General features: G+C 38.5%; 1 protein-coding gene across 4 annotated transcripts in view; it reads left to right on the top strand.

Moving 5' to 3' along the window:
* The window catches only part of HECW2 (HECT, C2 and WW domain containing E3 ubiquitin protein ligase 2), a 175,675-nt gene that overhangs the window by 137,002 nt on the left and 19,624 nt on the right, over positions 1-19,049 (top strand). For all 4 annotated transcript variants that reach the window (XM_076342260.1, XM_076342258.1, XM_076342259.1 and 1 more), the window contains 6 exons: positions 2,176-2,259; positions 5,348-5,457; positions 9,428-9,548; positions 11,595-11,708; positions 15,384-15,536; positions 17,611-17,709. In XM_076342260.1, coding sequence (XP_076198375.1) covers positions 2,176-2,259; positions 5,348-5,457; positions 9,428-9,548; positions 11,595-11,708; positions 15,384-15,536; positions 17,611-17,709 — 681 coding nt within the window. The remainder of the gene's footprint in view (positions 1-2,175; positions 2,260-5,347; positions 5,458-9,427; positions 9,549-11,594; positions 11,709-15,383; positions 15,537-17,610; positions 17,710-19,049) is intronic.

Below are 19,049 nucleotides of genomic sequence, written 5' to 3'. Positions count from 1 at the left end.
TGTGTCACTTTTTTTAGTGATCAGTACAGCTGTCTGTAATCTGTTTCTTTGAGGACCTCAGTGCAATTGAAGTAGAATGATGATGATGATTACTATTATAATTATTACATTGGTGAGGAGGAAAATCAGTGTTTGGCCAGTGGAAGAGGACAGATAATTTGAAAAGATCTCTCACATTTTCTGTCTAAAATAATTTCTCATTCCTAAAAAGAACGAAGAGATGTGATAAGAAGTTGAGGGTCTATTAAAATATACAGTGAAATTGTATACAGGTAGAAAATTGTTGTTCAGAGGTTTTATGGTGGAGTGAGGACATTGTATTTATCGTACTATTATTAAGCATGTAGCCAGGATCAAATCTCATTGCAAGCCACCACAGATAAAACTGAGAGGCTGTTAAATAATGTAAAAGGCTTCAGGCAAAGGCACCTATTATACATTAAACGTAATTTACATCTTAACAGAAGGTAAAAGGCATATATTTTAAAAACTATCATTGAAATCACAACTGTCATTGGCAACCCCAAGAAGTCATGGATTGCATTCATTTGGAGGGCTGCGTATGGTAGTTAACCCAGAAAACATCCTTCTGGCTCCTGGTGTTGCTGCCAACTAAATGCTAAGATGTATTTTGTAATCCACCATTTATTTCCTCAAATCTTGCCATTTCGGCACTGATGTAAATTGGACTAGGCTCTGGAAGTGTCCAGACGTCCCTGCCCTGGGCACTCTAGGGCCATGCAGGTGGGCAGTGCATGTTGGCTTTGTCTCGGTGCTGTGCTAGTGGAACTATGGGGCTTCCAGGCTGAACTCGAGTCTTGACTGGCTGCAACCACAGTGTTGACGAAGCAGGTGCTTGACTTTCAGTATCTCTCTTCATAGAGAAACACTGAATTACACACTCCTGCTACAGCCACAACTTCCCCCCTGGCAAGCAGGGACTGGGGGGCTCGTGGCACAGCCTGGCTGTGCCCCTTTTTCACCCTTGAATATGCTGTAAATGTAGTGCAAGTTACCAGGGAACGTATGTTAGGTCCACTGCTTGAGAAGGTCTTTATGCACCGTGATTTTAGAGACAGATAGCAAGAAATTTGGTTTGATCCTTTTGTTGAAAGTGCTGTGCATGAAATGATGTGTTCCAGAAATTCCTATTGCGGCTTAAACCGTGTGCAGCTGCCAGCAGCCTTGTTACACTGTCAATTGCACGGATTGTTTTTGACCTTCTTGTCGCTGTTGGTAATAGGACAGTGGGGTAGATGGACCTCTGAGCTGAGCCAATGCTGCTGTTCTTATGTGGAGTTCTTTACTTTTCTGTTTGTTTGGGGTTTTTCTCCTTTGGAATTGGGACAGGTTTTACTACACGGGTTTGGTTTTTGTTTTCTTTTCCTCCTGAAGAGTAAAGCCAAATTAGAATTTATCTCTACTGTACCATCATATACCTTGTACTGACAGAGAGAAAATAAAAGGGATGTACTTTCATTTCAGAATGCAGGAAAAAACTCTACAGAGAAAAAGAACAGGAATCAACCAAGGAATTATATTCAATATAGATCCTAAAAATCTCTGTGTTACTATGCTTAGAGTTTAGGATGCATAGATTCCACAATAGTGACCAAACCGGGTCTGGGAGGAAGGGTGTGTGCTTGGGTGAGACAGAGGGGGAGAAATAGCACAAGGGTTTTTCTGGGATATCTCTTAAATGCAGTGTGCTACAAAAACCCCACTTTTAAAATCACAAGTGTGCATTGTAATGTATGGCATGCATTTGTACAAAGGTTCAAAAAGACAGTGCCTCTTTAAACAGTTCACTTTCAGAATAGTAGTGTCCTCCTGCAGGGCTCAGCCTCCTACTTTGAATTCAGGGACACAGCTAGTGCGAACTTGAAGGATTGATATTATTTTTACTGATTGAATGGCTGTACTACCTGAAGCAGCCTGAGCATTGAAGAGATGAGGGCAACAGGAGAATCACTCCTCAGAACAAATTAGCTTTTTGGTTGTAATAGTTTGCTGCTCACATGGACGTGGTGTGGCAGGGAAGAAAATGGTTTCTGAAACACAGAAGCATAACCTGGAGGTTTTTATGATATACCCTGTACTTTTTCTTGTTGCTGTGGTGTACATTAGTGCCTTACTTGCAAAAGATATTTTGGAAGTCTTTTTTTGCTTACGCAGGGAGAAGATCCAGTTCATCCGGACAGAGGGAACACCTGGGTTGGTGCGTTTATCCAGTGATGCAGACCTTGTCATGTTACTCAGGTAGGCACTGCTGCTTTCGATGCGCATATGGAATATGCTGTGGCAGCTGCTGAGGAGCCTTTCCGTGAGTGTAGTGTGTGCTGATTTAGTGACCTAATCATTTCCCCTTCAGTACTTGGACTTGCAGCTGGGAGAGCTACAACTCAAGGGTCAGATTTTTTTATTTTCATCATGTTTGGTTTCTAGATGGTAGTTGGAAGTCACATTTTCTCATAGGAGTGATGGAATGTGATATTCTGTCTGAAGAAGGGCGAGTGCAAGAGCACTGGGCTTGTGATTTATATGGGTTTGCCCAGACCACCTTTTGTTGTCGTGTTGCATCCAGCTCTGACGTTTAGATAGGTGGTACAGTTTAGATCTCTCTGCAAGAATGTGCCTTCTACTGCTTTAAGAATGCATCTGTTTAGTTCTGTGGTTTGGGAAGTCCGTATTTGTGAACGTTCATACTTGAGATGTGTTTTTATTCCTTAATGTCTTGCTGCCTCTTCACTATGCTGTCAAGCATTGTCCTCGTTAATAAAGGAAATACTGTTACAGAGTTCAAGAAATGGGAAGCTGCTTCTTTAATATTTTTCATTTAAGCAATTAACTCAAAAAATCAGGCAGATTTTTCGCTAGAATTAAACCCTTGTATCTTCATGTTGTATTCTCATCCATTGTAAAAGCACATCAAGAAATTAACGAGTACATTTAAAATTGAATCTAGTGAAATAGGATTGGCATTAGTAGTAGTATTTTGAGGTCAGGTTGCATAATGATAATCCTTTCTGGTCCCTAAATCTCTGAATTAATTACAGCTGTAAGAAAAATCTCATTTTAAAGCCATGCTGAAGCTTTTTTAAAATAAGAATATTGTTTCTTAAAAAACCTTTTAAGATTTTTGTTTTGATATATAACACATGAAAATGACACAGGTTTACACAAAAAAATCCGGCTTCAGCTATTTGTTTTTAAATAAAGATTGCATGAATGGTTTTATCATTGCTCTTTGACTGGGTTTGATTTCCTCTAGTGTTCTGTTAACAGCAAAGACTGCAAATAATTCTTACAGTGGAAGTAAAGCAAATTCAAAATTTTGATTGCAATCTTTCATTTGTAGAAAAGCAATAATCAGTATAACTAATTTTTAAGAGAAAAGTAGTAGCCAGTATCTCCATAGAATAACTTTATCATATTCTTCAGATTTCTCTTAATCTACTTCCTCCCCGCCAAAAAAAAAAATCTAACTGAAAAGCATTGCTTGAGGATTTTCTTCCCATTTTATTAATAATCTAATAGTAACGTTGCCCTGAGAACATATTATTGATAAAATATTATCTATGCATCCATTAGTTTCTTAAAACGTTGGATGTTATACCTCAAGACTAGACTGAGGTATTGTGAGTAAATACTGGTGTAAAATCGAAGGTGGGCTAAGTTAAAACAGTGGTGTACTGAGATGATGAAATTTCTTTTTTTACCATAATTTAGTCTTGGTGGATTTTTACTTTTAACAGTATCTTCTAGCAGGGTGTCATCATGACCCTTGTCTGTGAAACCCTGAAAACACTGCACTCTAATCATGATGACTCAATCTTCCTGGGGCTCAGGACACCTGGGTTCTGTATCTAGCTTGGCTGGTTGGATGACCTTGGGGAAGACTGCCCATTTCCATGCCTCTGTTTCTTCAGCTGGGAGGGAATGATACAGTTGTTCTGTAAAGCACTCTTGAGATCTAGGAATAACTGGGTGGAACCACTATTTCTGATATTTTTACTGCTTGGTAACACTGCACACTTTTTCATATGCTACAGTAAATATGAAGTTGCAGCTAACTGAAAACCAACAAACCAACCCCTATGTGTTTAGGGACTGAAGGAGGTACAGCGCATCACATTTTTAAAAATACTCTTAAGAATGGCATTATATTATGCTTCAGGTGTTAAGCAGAAAATATTTTTCAGTTTCTTCTTCCAAACATGTTGTTTGGAATACAACACAAATCATCATCTTAACTCTTAATTTAATCCAAGGTTGATGCAGTGGTTTATATTTTGTCACATTTTCAGCATCAAAATGTAACTTGGGAGGAAAACAACGCTTGGTCATGAATGTAAAAAGAACTGCCAGAAAATACCTGTCCCAGAAAAAGACCTCATGCAAAAAAATTTTCTAAGTATTTGTTTGGTGAAAAAACTTAGTAAGAAACATCTTTTATTTGAATATTGCTTTCATTGGTTGAGCTCTACAGTAAAAGATTGGCTTGTGATTCTTTCTGTAGCTCAATTTTTGAAAATAAATTTTACATAGGATCTCAACAGTTTATTCTTATCTGTGTTGTGTTTAACATCCAACATAGGCTTTGATATCAGATCCATTCTGATACTAGATATTGCATCTCTTTTTGGATTTGCTTATGTCAATTTTGGGAAAAGACTGAAATTTTAATATATATACAGACTCTCTGTACACAGATGCAGTCATTAGGCTGCCAAATGTTTATTGTTTTTCTCTTAAGAGTTATGTAGCAAGAACAGATGAGGCATGAAATAACTCAACCTGAACAGACTAGAAGTGTTTCAGCAACAGTGTTAGTATTAAAGATAAAATAAGGAAGTAACTTGTTCTGCCAACAAGCTTACTATTCAATACACTCAACAAGTTCAGATGTGATTTTTAATCCCGAGGGCCTAGAATGTTTGTCTGTATTCCTGGTCTTTGTGCAGTATTGCAGATCTTTTTCCAGGAAAGTGTGACTAAGGTTGTTGACCCCTTTGTACTGGGAACACAAGTTTGGTTTTTTTGTTTGTTTCTTTGTTTGTTTTAAAAAGCAAATTTTAAAGGCTGATTAACTATATTTTAACCTTGCAAACAAATACCACATTATGTATAGGGATGTCCCACAAACGTAGTGATTACTGTTTTCTAGTAACTTTCAAGGTCTGATTGAGGGAATGGCAATAAAATATTTTGTAGCACTCTAAAGTGTGCATAGTGGAAGGAAAGCAGGCTAGTAACTAGAGATGGTAACTAGAGATTTATTCCTAGAAAGTGAAAATGGCATTCATTCAAATAAACATGTTATTTCTTATTTGCTCCTTTTTATCAGCTTGTTTGAGGAGGAGATAATGTCATATGTGCCGCCACATGCCTTACTTCATCCTAGTTATTGCCAATCCCCAAGAGGCTCGCCGGTGTCTTCGCCTCAGAATTCTCCAGGTAAGCTGCTCAGGCACAGCCTCTGCAGGGGCTGTACGAAACCATTTCTCATACTTGATAAGGACCAGTTCCAGATCAGTAAAGTCAGTAGCATGCTCCTGCTGCCTTCCTAGAAGTCGGAGAACAAAAACAATAGAAAAATTGTTCAACTGTAGTTTTGTTGGTTTTCCAAATTGAAATTCATGGCAGCCTAAAGCCAAGAACCTACTATTTGGAAACTATAACCTATTCCACTTTGCAGTTCCCAGCTTTCAGATAGGTAAAGTTACATGAGCTGAAGCATCTTCTGAGTGGTCAGTGAGCTTGCCGCTGCAGTACTTTCATTATAATGGTATCTGTAAGATACTGCAGTAGAGCCAGTCCCATAATTTAGTTTACATCAGGCTGCATGTAATGACTTTCCACCTTTCTGAAGATCCAAGTTCTCTTGCTCAAGCAACAACAAAGATTTAGTCCTATTTTTGAGCAAAGTCAACAAGTGTGATTGCATTTGACTGTCAAACTTGCACCTTTGCCTTGGGCTTACAAGATGTTTTGCTGGTAGAAAAGATTGGTGTATTACAACTTCAGAGGTTGTGATTTTGTTCTGACTTGTAAAACGTGCAAACTTGTTTTTCACTGATGTGAAACAACTAAGTGACTGTTCGTGCTGGGATCCTGATGCCTAGAAAATGAAAAATATGAGATCTAATAACTGTACATTAAAATGCCAGTGTTAATGGGGCTGTGGGGCAATGAGTGACAATTTTATGTAAAGCCAGATTGTTGTCCCTTAACATGAGTTCAAAAGATAGCATATTGCAGCTGTCTGGAAATACACATCAGAATGGAATGAAATTGCTATTTTACATATTAACTAAGTTGTAGATCAGAACTAAATTATTTCAAATATGACAAGTTCCATTTGACCTCTGAAGGCTAAGTACAGCAATTTGAAGTTTATAGATGTCACTATTAGTTTTCTCAAGAAGTTAATAGGTAAGTAAAATGAAATTACTGCAGTAAATCAGAAATGACTTAAGGGGATTTTAACAAACTTGAGAACAAAAATACAGATAAATAGAGAACCTTTGGGATGTAAGCAACTCTAGGTAGTTCCACACAATAAGAAAATTTTATCAGAAAAAGTACTGGGATTTTTATGGGCATTTCCCAGTACATAATCACAAAAAGCTTTGCCTTTTCAAGAAACCAGATTAAAACCATTCATAAACATGTCCTAGAGCGGTAGCTTTTCCTTCTACTGGACATAGGACCTCTGTAGGACCTATTCAAAGAAACTGTCCAAAGATGTCCTTATGGCATTCTGCAAAGCAGCAAAATGTAACATTCACATGTATTGCTATTTTGGAGACATACATGGTTTAGATATAACTGTTGCCCCTTGTTGAAAAGAAAGGAAGAATGAAATCTGCATGTATGCATCTTATTTCCAACTGCAAACCTGGCAGTCTTTTATGAGGAAAAACAGTTTTGACTTTCAGAGTTACAATTTCTTCATTATTACTACATGCACCAAAGCATGCTGGGCAGGACTTCACTCCAACAAAGTAATTTCAAAATGCATTCAGTCTCTAACACGTGATATTCTCATCTATTCCTCAAAGAAGTAGCACACAGTAAAGGATGAACAGTGATGGTTTTAGTCCCATTCTCTTTAAAATTGTAATCTCTATTCTGTGTCATAGAAAAAGATAGAGAGACCATTGAATGTCCCTGTCAGTCTGCGAGTATGCACGTTTGTGTTGGTGTACAAATGACTTTTTTGATGAGAAATTGTAAATAGCCCATCATTTCTATGGAGGCTCTGTGTTTTTTCATCAGCTAAACTGGCTGTGCTGCACTGCACGAGGTTGCGTGTTAAGGATCCATTGTTCAGATCAGTCACAATCAGTTGCACTTTCTCTTTTGGGAAAGATGAATAGTCACGAAGCTACTCTTTATATCTGTTTTAGAATATAACCTCTCTGAAAATCAAATATGATTATCACATCACTGGCGTTTTTTAGCTCTTCCATTAACATCTTTTGTTCTCAAAGCGGAAGTAATCACTATAATTGCCCAGGAATTTCTTGGCATATGCATCTGACTTGCAATGAGGACTTGTCATGGGCTGACAGAATAATATACTGCTGATTTCTGAACCCCGAAGTAATGTGTTACCAGATTTATACTCTGCGGTATCTCTTAGCAAAAACTTCCTTCAGGGGTTAAGATTAAAGTATGCTTTTGTTGCGTTTTTTTAGTGACTATGTTTTTGTACCTACTTTGACCCACAGCGAAATAAACAAAGTAGGGAGAAAAGGCCAATAATTAAAAGGCTGTTTACAGTTTCAAGTTTCTGTAAGTTTCCTAGAGAATTCAGCTGAGTGTATCATTAGAAGCCCTTGGTGCTCTCAGTAAAAGAGGATAACCACTATAGATTAATCAATGACCATGATTTGTTTTTCCAGAGGGGTCCTGCATGTTCCCGTTGGAGCTCTGACACTCTCTATTCCTCCCACACATCACTCTAAGCCTAGAACAAGTGGCAAGTGTCTTTCTGGTCAGACAGGTCTTTTAATGACCTGTAAATGGCATTCAGGGTTAATACTGATCTCGCTCGTTGTCTCTCTGATCTCTGCAGAGAGATCGACTCTGCAGCTTTTTCTAGCAGCCACTTCCGCAGGACGTGCTCGTCGCCTTTTCCGTCAGACGCGTATGCTTTGTGGCTAAGCAAGCTGCTCCCTTTTCCCCTGGTCTCTGCCCACAGGCTGAACGGATACACGTTCTCTCTTTCATCGCCTGAAACATTACCTTCTCATGCCTTCACCCATAGTAGCAAAAAATGTTTCTGTATTGGCTTAGTTTCATCCAGGCAGCCAAAAGAAAACTCACGTAAGGAACTGATTGTCACTTAGAAGACATCTACATATACATGCTTCTAAACTGTTCATTTGTACTTCCAGTGCATTATGGGCCTTTTAGATGACCACCAGTTGCAGATAAGTAGTTGGCAACCTATGTATACTGTAGGGAATGAGACATTTTAAACACTCTGGGTTTTTTTGGGGGGATGTCTATACACCCACGTAGGGGAGGAATTTAACGTTATAAAAAGTAGGGGTGAGAAGATGAAAGTAAAAGGGCTGGGGTTAACTGTCTCTTTGACACACTTTCTTGCAATCAAATCAACTGAAGTAATTTATCCAGGGAGGCAATGGAAGTTCTAATGGTTGTAATATTCAGAATAGATCAAACTAAACAGCTAATTTGTATATACTAGACTGGTACATGCAGATGTGGGGGTATGCCTTTTTTTTGGCACACAGGTCTCGCCTCTCCTGCTTTTAAGAAATTGACCCTCAAAAACAATTTTTCAAAAATAAATTCACTTAGATGACTACCGTGTATGTTCCTGTAGTCACATGTGAAAAGTTCCACAAACTTAAATTTGGTAGTCTTTCCATTCTTCCAATATTTTTCTTCCTTATACTTCCCCAAGGAAAAACTTCTACTAGGGAATTTCCAAAAGTCTTCCTTCTTCAGTTTGATGTATTCAACAGGGGCACAGCAGAGTACAGTCTGTTTATGCTTCATTTCTGAATTCTTGTTTTTCCTGATAATATTAAAACCAGAACAGAGGAGAACATTTATTGCATGAGCTATTTTAGAGGTTAGACATAAAGTGTACTTGACAAACAAAAGTTAAGTCTTTCCAGTTGATTGTGCTATTTTTTTAATCCATCTTTTGCATTGACCTGGATTTGTTCTAAGACTTACTTTAGAAAGATGATACTATTGGAAATGAGCAACCAAAAAGTCTTGGATGCAGAGCAGATTTGAAGATATGCAGCTCTTACTCTTTATAAAGGTGACTAAACCAAACACATACCATGCCTTTTGCTATTAAGGAGTCTTTTCAGTAGAGGATGAGACATTAATCAGTTCATGTCACTACAGCTCATTCTTTGCTTATTGCTTCCTGCAGGTACTCAGCGTGCCAATGCCCGAGCTCCAGCTCCTTACAAAAGAGACTTTGAAGCCAAGCTGAGGAACTTTTACAGGAAGCTGGAGACAAAAGGATATGGACAAGGCCCAGGGAAATTGAAGTATGTTGAAGAATTTCATGAAACTGGATTTGTTTCTCAGGCAGATGGTCTTGCCTTGCACGTCTACAAGCTTCTTCCCATTAGAAGGAATGCAGATGTTTATGGTTACCCTTGCACTTCTGGAAATACAAAGCCTGTCGTAAAAGACTTAGTGCCAGCATGTGATTCATAGCAATGACAAAAAGCTCTTTGGGAAGAGGCATGCAGAACAGGAGGCATCTGAATTCTTCCATTATAGCAATTGCTATGATATAAACAGTTATATTTTCTCATGTCGTCTTCCACTGAAAAAATTAGATATGCTTATCTTTCGTACATCATTGCCTGTATTGATATCACAGTCCTCTTCAGTAAAGAGGACTCATATAATTAAATGTTATTAAATTCCAAGGATCACCTTAAAAAACTGCTAATATTTTTCCTTCAGCACTCTGAATGCTAGAGTGCTTGGAGTGAGGTCTTCCCTCCTTCATTTATTTGGTAATCGTGTGATTACATACTGTTATGTTAAGGATCATCATGATTACTTTCATAATTTTGTAAATTACCAATTCTTGTGCCAGCTATCAAACTCTCATAGTTTGATACTCTCATAGTAGCCATGAGGCACCAGAGCTTTTTTTTAACCATTTCTTATGTTAGAATAGGGGGGTAGGCTTTTTGTTTGTTGTTTTTGGTTGTTTGGTTTTTTTTAATTTCCCATAGCCAGTCACTTCTCACGTTTTGCAGGAATTTGTGCAGAGCTAAGACTTCATTTCTGCGAGCATGTTAAAAGTTTTCCACAACTGAAATGGGATTAAAATGGTATTGTTTAGACAGTCTTAAGAGGCAGGGGTTGGACATTGTCTGCCTATAATGTAATGAAATCATAAACACTTAAGATTAATCTACGCAAGTTTTGTCATGAATGCTTGGGCAAATAGCTGGTAGAAGAGGGTGGCACGTGCTACATGTAAGATCCATTACATTTCTTGCACCTTTTTTTCCTGACCTATTTGCCATCACACCATGGAGTTTGAAACAGAACAACAGCCTGATTTTTGAACAGAAGTTTTCTCTGGGTTCCCTTCCCAGGCACACACTGACCTGCTTTTTTTTCAAACCAGGGCCCCAGCACAACTTGCATACTGCCTGGGTCCTCTTGTTGCCCAGGTGCCTTGCCGGTTCCTGGCCTCTCCACTTCCGTGTCCTCTGCAGGATAGCACAGCGCAATCACTGACTGATCTCTGCACGAGCAGTAAGGCCAGAAAGGGCTTTGCAAGAGGCTGTGTGGCAGGGTAAGCTGCCTCTCCATGGGCAGCAGCTTCCAGCTTCGGTCTGACTGACTGATCAAACGCACACATAAGGCAGTATTTGAATATAAAGCAAGCTAAGTTTCAGGAAACTAATTAAACACAGTTTTTTGGCAGAAGATAAAATGTTTAAGTAAGGAGGATTCTTTCACCTCTTATTTTAGATCTTTATGACACTTCCTCGCTTTCATAATTTTTCTCTTAAAAGGTACATTATGCTTTCACATGTGATGCTTCAGTCTGGTTTTGGGCAGACAGTTGCCATTCCTTCTAGACTTTTTGTCCTGTCATACTTACGCTGGAGATAACGTAGGGATGTGTGATTCTGGAGTTACCATTCAGTGACTTTCCCATGGTTTTATCTTTTTCCTTGTTAAGAGATTGATGTTTACATAAAATGTTAGATTCTTGCTTACAGTAAGACTGATTTAGAGGCTCAGCCTTAAAAAAGGATTTTAAACGTAATGAAAATGCCCACTTCAGGACCTTTCCCATCGAAGCCTTAAATTTAAGGAAGAAACAGGGTAGAAAAAATAAAACTACACTTCTTTGTACGAGAGACATTTTCTTGAAATCTAAAGTAGGTCCTTGAGGGAGACAGACTAACAGACAGAAGCTGCCTGATCTGGATCAAATTACCCAGCAGAAATGTGTATTTCTATGATGTCACCTTGTTACCTTGCAGTGTAAATAGATGGTTCCAACTGTGGTTCATGTTCACAAATTGCTGTTTCAAAATTATTTTGCTCTTCAGGTTAATCATCAGGAGAGATCACTTGCTAGAAGATGCCTTTAACCAGATCATGGGCTACTCGAGAAAAGACCTGCAGAGAAATAAACTCTATGTCACGTTTGTTGGGGAAGAAGGGTGAGTAGAACAGGGAAGTAAATGTGATCTCAAAACTGTGTGTCTTGCAGCTGCTGTTTCACCAAACTTCTTGTGGTCTAGAGTGAAAAGAGGAAGGCTAGCAGTCAGGAAATGCCACATACATAAGCCTAGAACATACAGCTGTTCAAGATGACTTTTTAGGCCTTGTGAAATGTAATATCCTGCCTTTGCAGAAGTAATGCGTGTGTTTATGTGAATTTTCACAATAGTTGGTTGGTTGCTTTCCCAGAATGTTGCTGGGAAAGCAAAGAAAAAACAAACAATTTTCTCGTGTTGTTCATATTTCTTTTCTGTCCGTGCCGACACTGTATCTCCAGCGCTTGTTAAAAGACAGCTGCCATTTGTTGGAGGGAGGGTGCTTCAAGAATAGCCTAGAGGTTTAATCCTTAATTCAACTCCTGTCTGAGGCAATGGGAGCTGAAAGCCTCATTGCCTCTCCAGGCCAGGGCCTGTGTCACAAATAAAAGCAACTAGGCTGCTGCTAGTTGTCAAATAAATGCAAATATTCCTGACATTTCAAAGTCACTTCAGAGAGTGCTCGGTCTGTGTCTGATGAAAGTCTAACATGTTACGGGTTGCGAGATGTGCATTGCAAAGCAAGATGTGGTTAGATTTTCTTTGCAAGTGAAACTGGAACAATGTACTATTTAATGTACTATTTGCCTCTTTCGTCTCTTGATTTGTGCCCCCTTTGTCAGATCTTAAAGCCTACTGCCTTAGGCACAAATATTTTTATGGATATATTTCATGAATGTATTTGTAAATACATTCAAAATTTTATTCCTGGATACTTAGGAAACTGCAGCACCCAGCTCTTGGGATGCTGTAGTGTGCATTATTGCCATGCGATGTGTGAGTCTTTAAAACAGCTAAGTTGCAATAGAAACATCTCATACAAGATTAGATAAAATTGATCTGTCTTTGAAAACCCCTAAATCCTGTTGTTTGTTTAAAGTTCACCCTGAAGTGCTTAGTGTTAATAAGGACTCACTGAAGTCTTAAAATAAAAAATGTTGACACCTGAGAGCCAAGTGCGGACTTGTTCATATAAATAATATCACCATGCTGTCTGAGGAAAAACTCAGAACTGGAATGACAAGGCTGGTGCAGGATGAGATTACACTATATTGACAGAGCAGGGTGGGGATGCAGGAACAAGGCCTGTCTTACACAGCCCTACCAGCCTTTACTTTCGCAGCTACAACCTCAACTCAGATTTAAAAATGAAAAGGAAAATTTGAAAATCATACGTGAGAGAGAGATTGATCCAGATAGACTGTCTCCTTTCATCAGACATCAGGCTTTCGCATTTCATCACTCAGTACAGCAAGTTGAAGAGTGACCTGGAAATGGGGGTGACACATCCTGTTCCTATTATATCCAGCTTTACACAAGACTGTTTTCTTAATGGAAAAGAACGAGTTAATTAAGAGCAAAGTCAAATTAAAATGACGTCAATTCTCTATTTACAAATCTGTGTTTTGAATGAAGAAAGGATGTGTGCAAACAGTATTGTTTCATCAGAGATGGTGCAAGGATATGTATCACATCAAACTATTCATTTGGCTAGGTGTAGAAAGACAGGTCAGGGTGGAGGAGAGGAGGACGATGGAGAGGAGGAATACTGAAAGTTAATTGTTTCCTATTTGCTCCTCCTTTTCCTTTATGAAGTTTTTAAGTGAGAGTTGGCTGTTGCATTTCTTTTCCTCTCAGTAAAGAGGTGTAAGTCTTAAAATAATGGGTAATGAAATCCTCACAAATTAAAACATTTTATTAACTATTGATTTATTGGTGTATAAATTAGTAAGTGGGGCAACTCAGACATAGTTACTGCTGTTCATATGATTTTTATCATGTCTCATGATGTTTGGTATCTTCCTTGAACTTTCAATTTCTACAGTCATGCAACTGTGATGCTAGTTTAATGTTTTTACATTCATGCTTCATGTGGTGATAAATGAAGAAAATTTTGATACAAAGAGTATGATTCCTTAAAGTTATTTTCCCTAAGATATATTAACTATTAGCAGAAGCTGCTTTGCATTTAAGAGTGGTAAATCTGAAGTATTAATGGTGCTTCCTAGGAGACATGAGTCATGTTGCCAACAACATATTACTCTACTCCTGAATACCCAAATGCCCCACAGTTGCAGCTGTTGTGTGGTTGCATACCTCTTGTATGAAGTTTTCTCACCCTTGTGCCAAGCCTTTAATTGTGGGATAAATCTGACTGGCAGTGCAGGACTCTCATGATTGATTTATTTAACATGACTCACAGTAACTCTGCGTACAAAAGGAGCTGTATGAAATGGCTGGTAGTCAAGCACAAAGTTTCTATTCTATCTTAAGATTTCATAGCGAGTCTGATTATCCCAGAAGTTTGCAAGAGTCTTCCAGATGACCCTTTACTTGATCCTGGTATTTGTGCCAAGATTAAGATCCAACAGTTGTCCATGATATCAAACCATTTTGGTTTTTTTTCTGCAATTTGAAGATGGAATCTGCCCTTCTTGCCAGGGTAAGGATCTGTTTCAGTACTTCACTTCTGAAGCTTAACAGAAGCTAAGTGTTTCCAAATGACTGAAGGGAAAATGTTTTTCATTGAACAGAGGAAAGAGGCTTTGTCCTCAGCTTGATAATGGTACCTACCCTTTACTTTCCTGACAACTTCATCCTCAAAAACAACTCTCGTCTACGTTTATCTTCTGTAAAAGTTCATGAGCCAAAACATAAGTAGCAGAAGTCCTCTGTGAAAGCTGACCTTCTCTGCAATACTTCTGTCTGTGCGTTGTCTTAGTACTAAAGCAAGACCTTCTTAAGAGTCAAGTATGAAATCTTCAATCTATAGAAGATGTATCTTTATATCTATTTGTTGGAATTATAATAATCTCTGTTCCCCACAGGAAAATCCCTAGTTTTCTGTTTTCCAACTCTACCAGAGCACTAACTTCATACTTAACTCATTTCACTGGTGACCTGCAGCATAATGTCAAAATTCAGTCTCAGTGCTTTGTCAGCAATGAGTTTGTTTATGATTCAGGAAGAAGAGGTTATTTAGATTCCTTGTTCATTAGTACTGGAATCTTAAAATAGCAAAAAAACCCCAAAGGAAATGCACTCTCCAAAAGACATTTAAATACACTCAAGTTTGGAAGACAGACAAGAAAATTTAGACCAAGAAAGATAAATCACTGAAGTAATCTCAGAGTATATTGCTAGGGAAAACAGAAATATTGTCCTTCAAATTGTCCTATTGTTGCAAGTCTGCAAGGACAAAATATGAGCGTCGCTCATTTTCATTCTTAATTTGTCAGATGCAGATAGGTCTCATGTTGGCTCTTTTCATGTTTCCTCCTCCCCCCCGCCCCCAATTATTTGGTTATATTCCTGTGGCAAAGAGGCCATTACAGCTGGAGACAAAATTTTTGATGAGAGCAGCCCGCATACAGCACTTCATTCCAGTCCTCCAAGCCATTTCAGAATAGCCCCGCAAGGACTTCACATACCTTGGCATTAAGCAATCTGCAGGATAAGGGCTCTGGTTAAAATCTTACGAAATTTTAATTAAAATACGGTGTAAGGAATGTAGATTCAAGAAAGTGTTTCTTTGCACGCGATGAACACTTTATAGTAATGTCAAGTTTCTCTTTAAAGGTTGGACTACAGTGGGCCTTCAAGAGAGTTTTTTTTCCTGGTGTCTAGAGAGCTCTTCAATCCGTATTATGGTTTGTTTGAATATTCAGCCAACGATACCTATACAGTACAAATAAGTCCCATGTCTGCTTTTGTAGACAATCACCATGAGTGGTAAGATACTTTTTTTCTTTTTGTTTTTCAGATATGTTTTCTGTTGTTCCCACTTATATTTATCAGACATATAACACAGAATCTGATCTTTTTAACCAGCAGCAAAAGAATTGCATTTCTGTAGACTTTCCTGATTTTGTTTTCTCTTGTGGTTTTAAATGATCTTATTTCTCACAAGGTCAGCAAAACTGCAACTTGGAATGTGTACCGTGGGATTGTCTCACAACACAACTCTCTGCGTTTCTTGTACATTAGCAGTCATTTCATTAAAGCAATATTAGCCTCTTGTGCATGGAAAAAAAAAGAATGAAACGTTGGCTTTTTGTCAGCTAAGGAAATTAAGGGAGATTTCAAACAGGTGTTACTGTATGTAATTTGTTTGAGTCTTCCTAAAGAGTACCAAGGTCTCCTGAGTGGGAAAAAACCCAACATATCTATTGGAAGGAAATGTATGGAGGTATCTTAATTGGGGCGGGAGGAAGACTGCTGATTACATAGCTCTTAAGCAAAGTCTGTGCATACACACATACTTCTAAAATAGTTATCAAGGATTTTTACATAATCCCATTTTCGCGTTTATAAGCCAGTTTAAATCCCCATCAGTTGATTTAAGCCATGGCATCACCGTAAGTCTGTAAAGCTGTGCTGTGACTATTAACAGAGAATTCTGTTGTGTAGGTAGTTAGATTACAGTAATAGTGGAATGACAACTACTCATCTGTGTAGGACAGATAATGTACTGAGTTCTTATTTATTGGAAGCCAGTTATGAAGAATGAATATCAGAAAGGAATCTCATTACTAGTTTTAAAAATTAATAGAAAATTAAATGGGTGGCTGCATCCAGTTCAGTTAGTTGAAGCAACCTACCTGTTCAACTACTGCAACAATAAATGGCATATGCTGTACTGGAAAAGCAGAACAGTCTAGCAAAAACGGGAGAAAAAAACCTTACATGCTGTGCAGCTTCTGCCAACATTTTGTATTCATCCCTGGCTTCTGCAGTGCCGAACCAGAGACCTTGGGGGTGAGGGAGGCATGACCCCCTCTCTTTCTGGGAGTGCTGGTGCCAGTGACAGCACTGCTTTTGTACAGCCTCAGGGGGAATTCAGAAAATGCAGCTGTGACAAGCAGTTATGCATGGAAGGAGAAGGCTCTGACTGTCAAATCCTCATCTTGCAAACCCTGTGTACAGGCAGGTATAATAAAGCCCTAATCTTTCCAATAAAAATGTTGCTGAGGATGCATAAGCAGAAAGTTTAAGAAACGTTATTTTCTTTGAAAAAGAACACTAGACTTAAATCTAGTTCCAGAAATGTGGAGGATTTTTCACAATGGATCTTTATTCACATGGGAATATTTGCAAATATTCCCTACTATTTGCAAAACCCTACTATTTCAGAGTTGCTGCCATCTGATCTCAAATCTCTCAAATTCCCTCCCTCCCCCCAAACCCTCCTTACACGCCTGACAAAATGAACATAATAGGGGAAGAAAGAGAGAGGGGAGAGAAGGAGATCCTTTAGATCCCATTGACATAGGGCTGGTGAGCACTGCGATACATAAAAAAGCTTCCAGCTACTGTTTGTGAAAATATATGGAGAACTCTGTAATCACCAGTCAGAAGAGGGAGCAAGGAGCCACTGTAAGCAGAAAAGACAGACAGCAAGAACTGTCAGGCTGGGAAAGAGTAGAAGAACCCTTGGCCTCCCAGTAACATGAAAACGAGTTAATCCTATATAGGGTGTGTAAAGAAAATAAAGAGTGGCTATCATTTTGGAAGATATGCTTTTGTAAAAAGGCTAGTCTGGCAGGGATTGATTGGGTTAATACAGATTTGACATTTTTGAGAAGTTGCAACTTAGGTATCTGAGGGATTTTCCACACCCTGCAGGCTTGCATTTTTTCTGTGCCTTGCTGAGAATGTAAAAGAAACACAAGAAAAAACCAAAAATACCACAATTTAGACATAGCTATCTGATTGATATATATGGAAATATACGTAAGTTTTGATGACAGAGCAGTGTACAAACCACAAAGTTTCAGTGTAACAATTGTAACTCTTTCTCTTCCAGGTTCAGGTTTAGTGGTCGAATTCTTGGTCTTGCTCTGATACATCAATATTTGCTAGATGCCTTTTTTACACGACCCTTTTATAAAGCCCTCCTCCGAATGTGAGTAGAATTGTTCTGTATGCTTTTTTGTTTGGTTGCTTCCCCACGGCTGATGCCAATTTGTGTATGGATAAATTACGATGTTTTATTGTCAAAGAAGACAGGCCATTGTTTATAATTTAATCATTTAATTTCAATCCAGGACTTTTTAAAAAAAGTTCACTTGTTTTCACTCATGGTTATTAGCCATTTACCTAATAACTCAGAATGTTGTTTCTGATCAGTATGAAAACCCCATGTTTTGTTTTAGCCACGTTATCAGCTTTCTTCTACAAAAAAATCTTACATTTGAAGTTGTACAATGAAATGCTGTGGTCTTATTCCAGATATTAATAGAGTTCTTCATTTGTCTTGTAATGACTCATAGGATAGGATATGAATCACTTTGTAACTTAGACCGCAAGACCCGTTCTCAGAGGTAGACTGATGGATGGCAATCTCCATTCTGAGGAGCTTTGCTTTGATATACTTTATACTTCATTTTTAGAACTACTCCTCCTGTTCTGGCTGAAACAATGAGAGCTGCACTTGCGCAGCATGTCTGGAATTTAACACCTGATGAACTTAAGGTGCTTCACTTTTTGTCCTCCATTTGAAAGCTGATTTTGAGAAGTCTGGAAGGATATTTTTTGTATAAAACATCATACATTCTAGTAGTGTGGAGTAATGCGTCCATTCCTATTGCACATATATTTTAAAAGTACCTAAATGCTAACAGCATCATTTTAATAAGAGTGAGGACTTACCCCAGATGGACTTTAATACTAATACTGTGTAACTGCCAAATTAAATTAATTATTTAACTTGGTGGTTCTCTGAACATTAAAATGAAAAATGATGGGGCGGCCACCTTTGTACACAGCCTAATTCATGCAACTTGCCCATCTAAGCCCTGGACCTTCCTTTTCCTCAGAACTGATGTGCCATCCAGACTACCTCTGCAGATGGGACATTGTGCCCAATTCATCAACTTTGATGTATGGGCTTTTACTGCAGGATGTCACTTAAACTACACTTGAGCGTCCAACTAAAAGTACAGGGCTTTCTTCTGACTTTATACGGACCCAAGAATAGAAGCAGGCAGGGAACCCTGCAGCTGAAAAGCACCTTACTTAATGAATAGCCCCAGTGTCCTATTTCACAGAGCAGGATTTAAGGAGTTAAGAAGAATGGCAGAAATTGCCACCACGGCATTAAATATTATTAACAGCTGACATGTTCAAAGCTTGGAGTAGTAACTGTTAAAGACAGCAAGGGGCCATTGGCTTACAGGTTGGATTTGTAAAAGAAGGACCAGGTAAGGGGAGATATGGCAAAAGGTAAAAAGATATTTCTGTGGT

Source organism: Aptenodytes patagonicus, chromosome 6 (genome assembly GCF_965638725.1).
Source record: "Aptenodytes patagonicus chromosome 6, bAptPat1.pri.cur, whole genome shotgun sequence".
Lineage (NCBI taxonomy): Eukaryota > Metazoa > Chordata > Aves > Sphenisciformes > Spheniscidae > Aptenodytes > Aptenodytes patagonicus.
The sequence above is the reverse complement of the archived record's forward strand: the minus strand, read 5'-3'. Positions and strand labels throughout refer to the sequence as shown.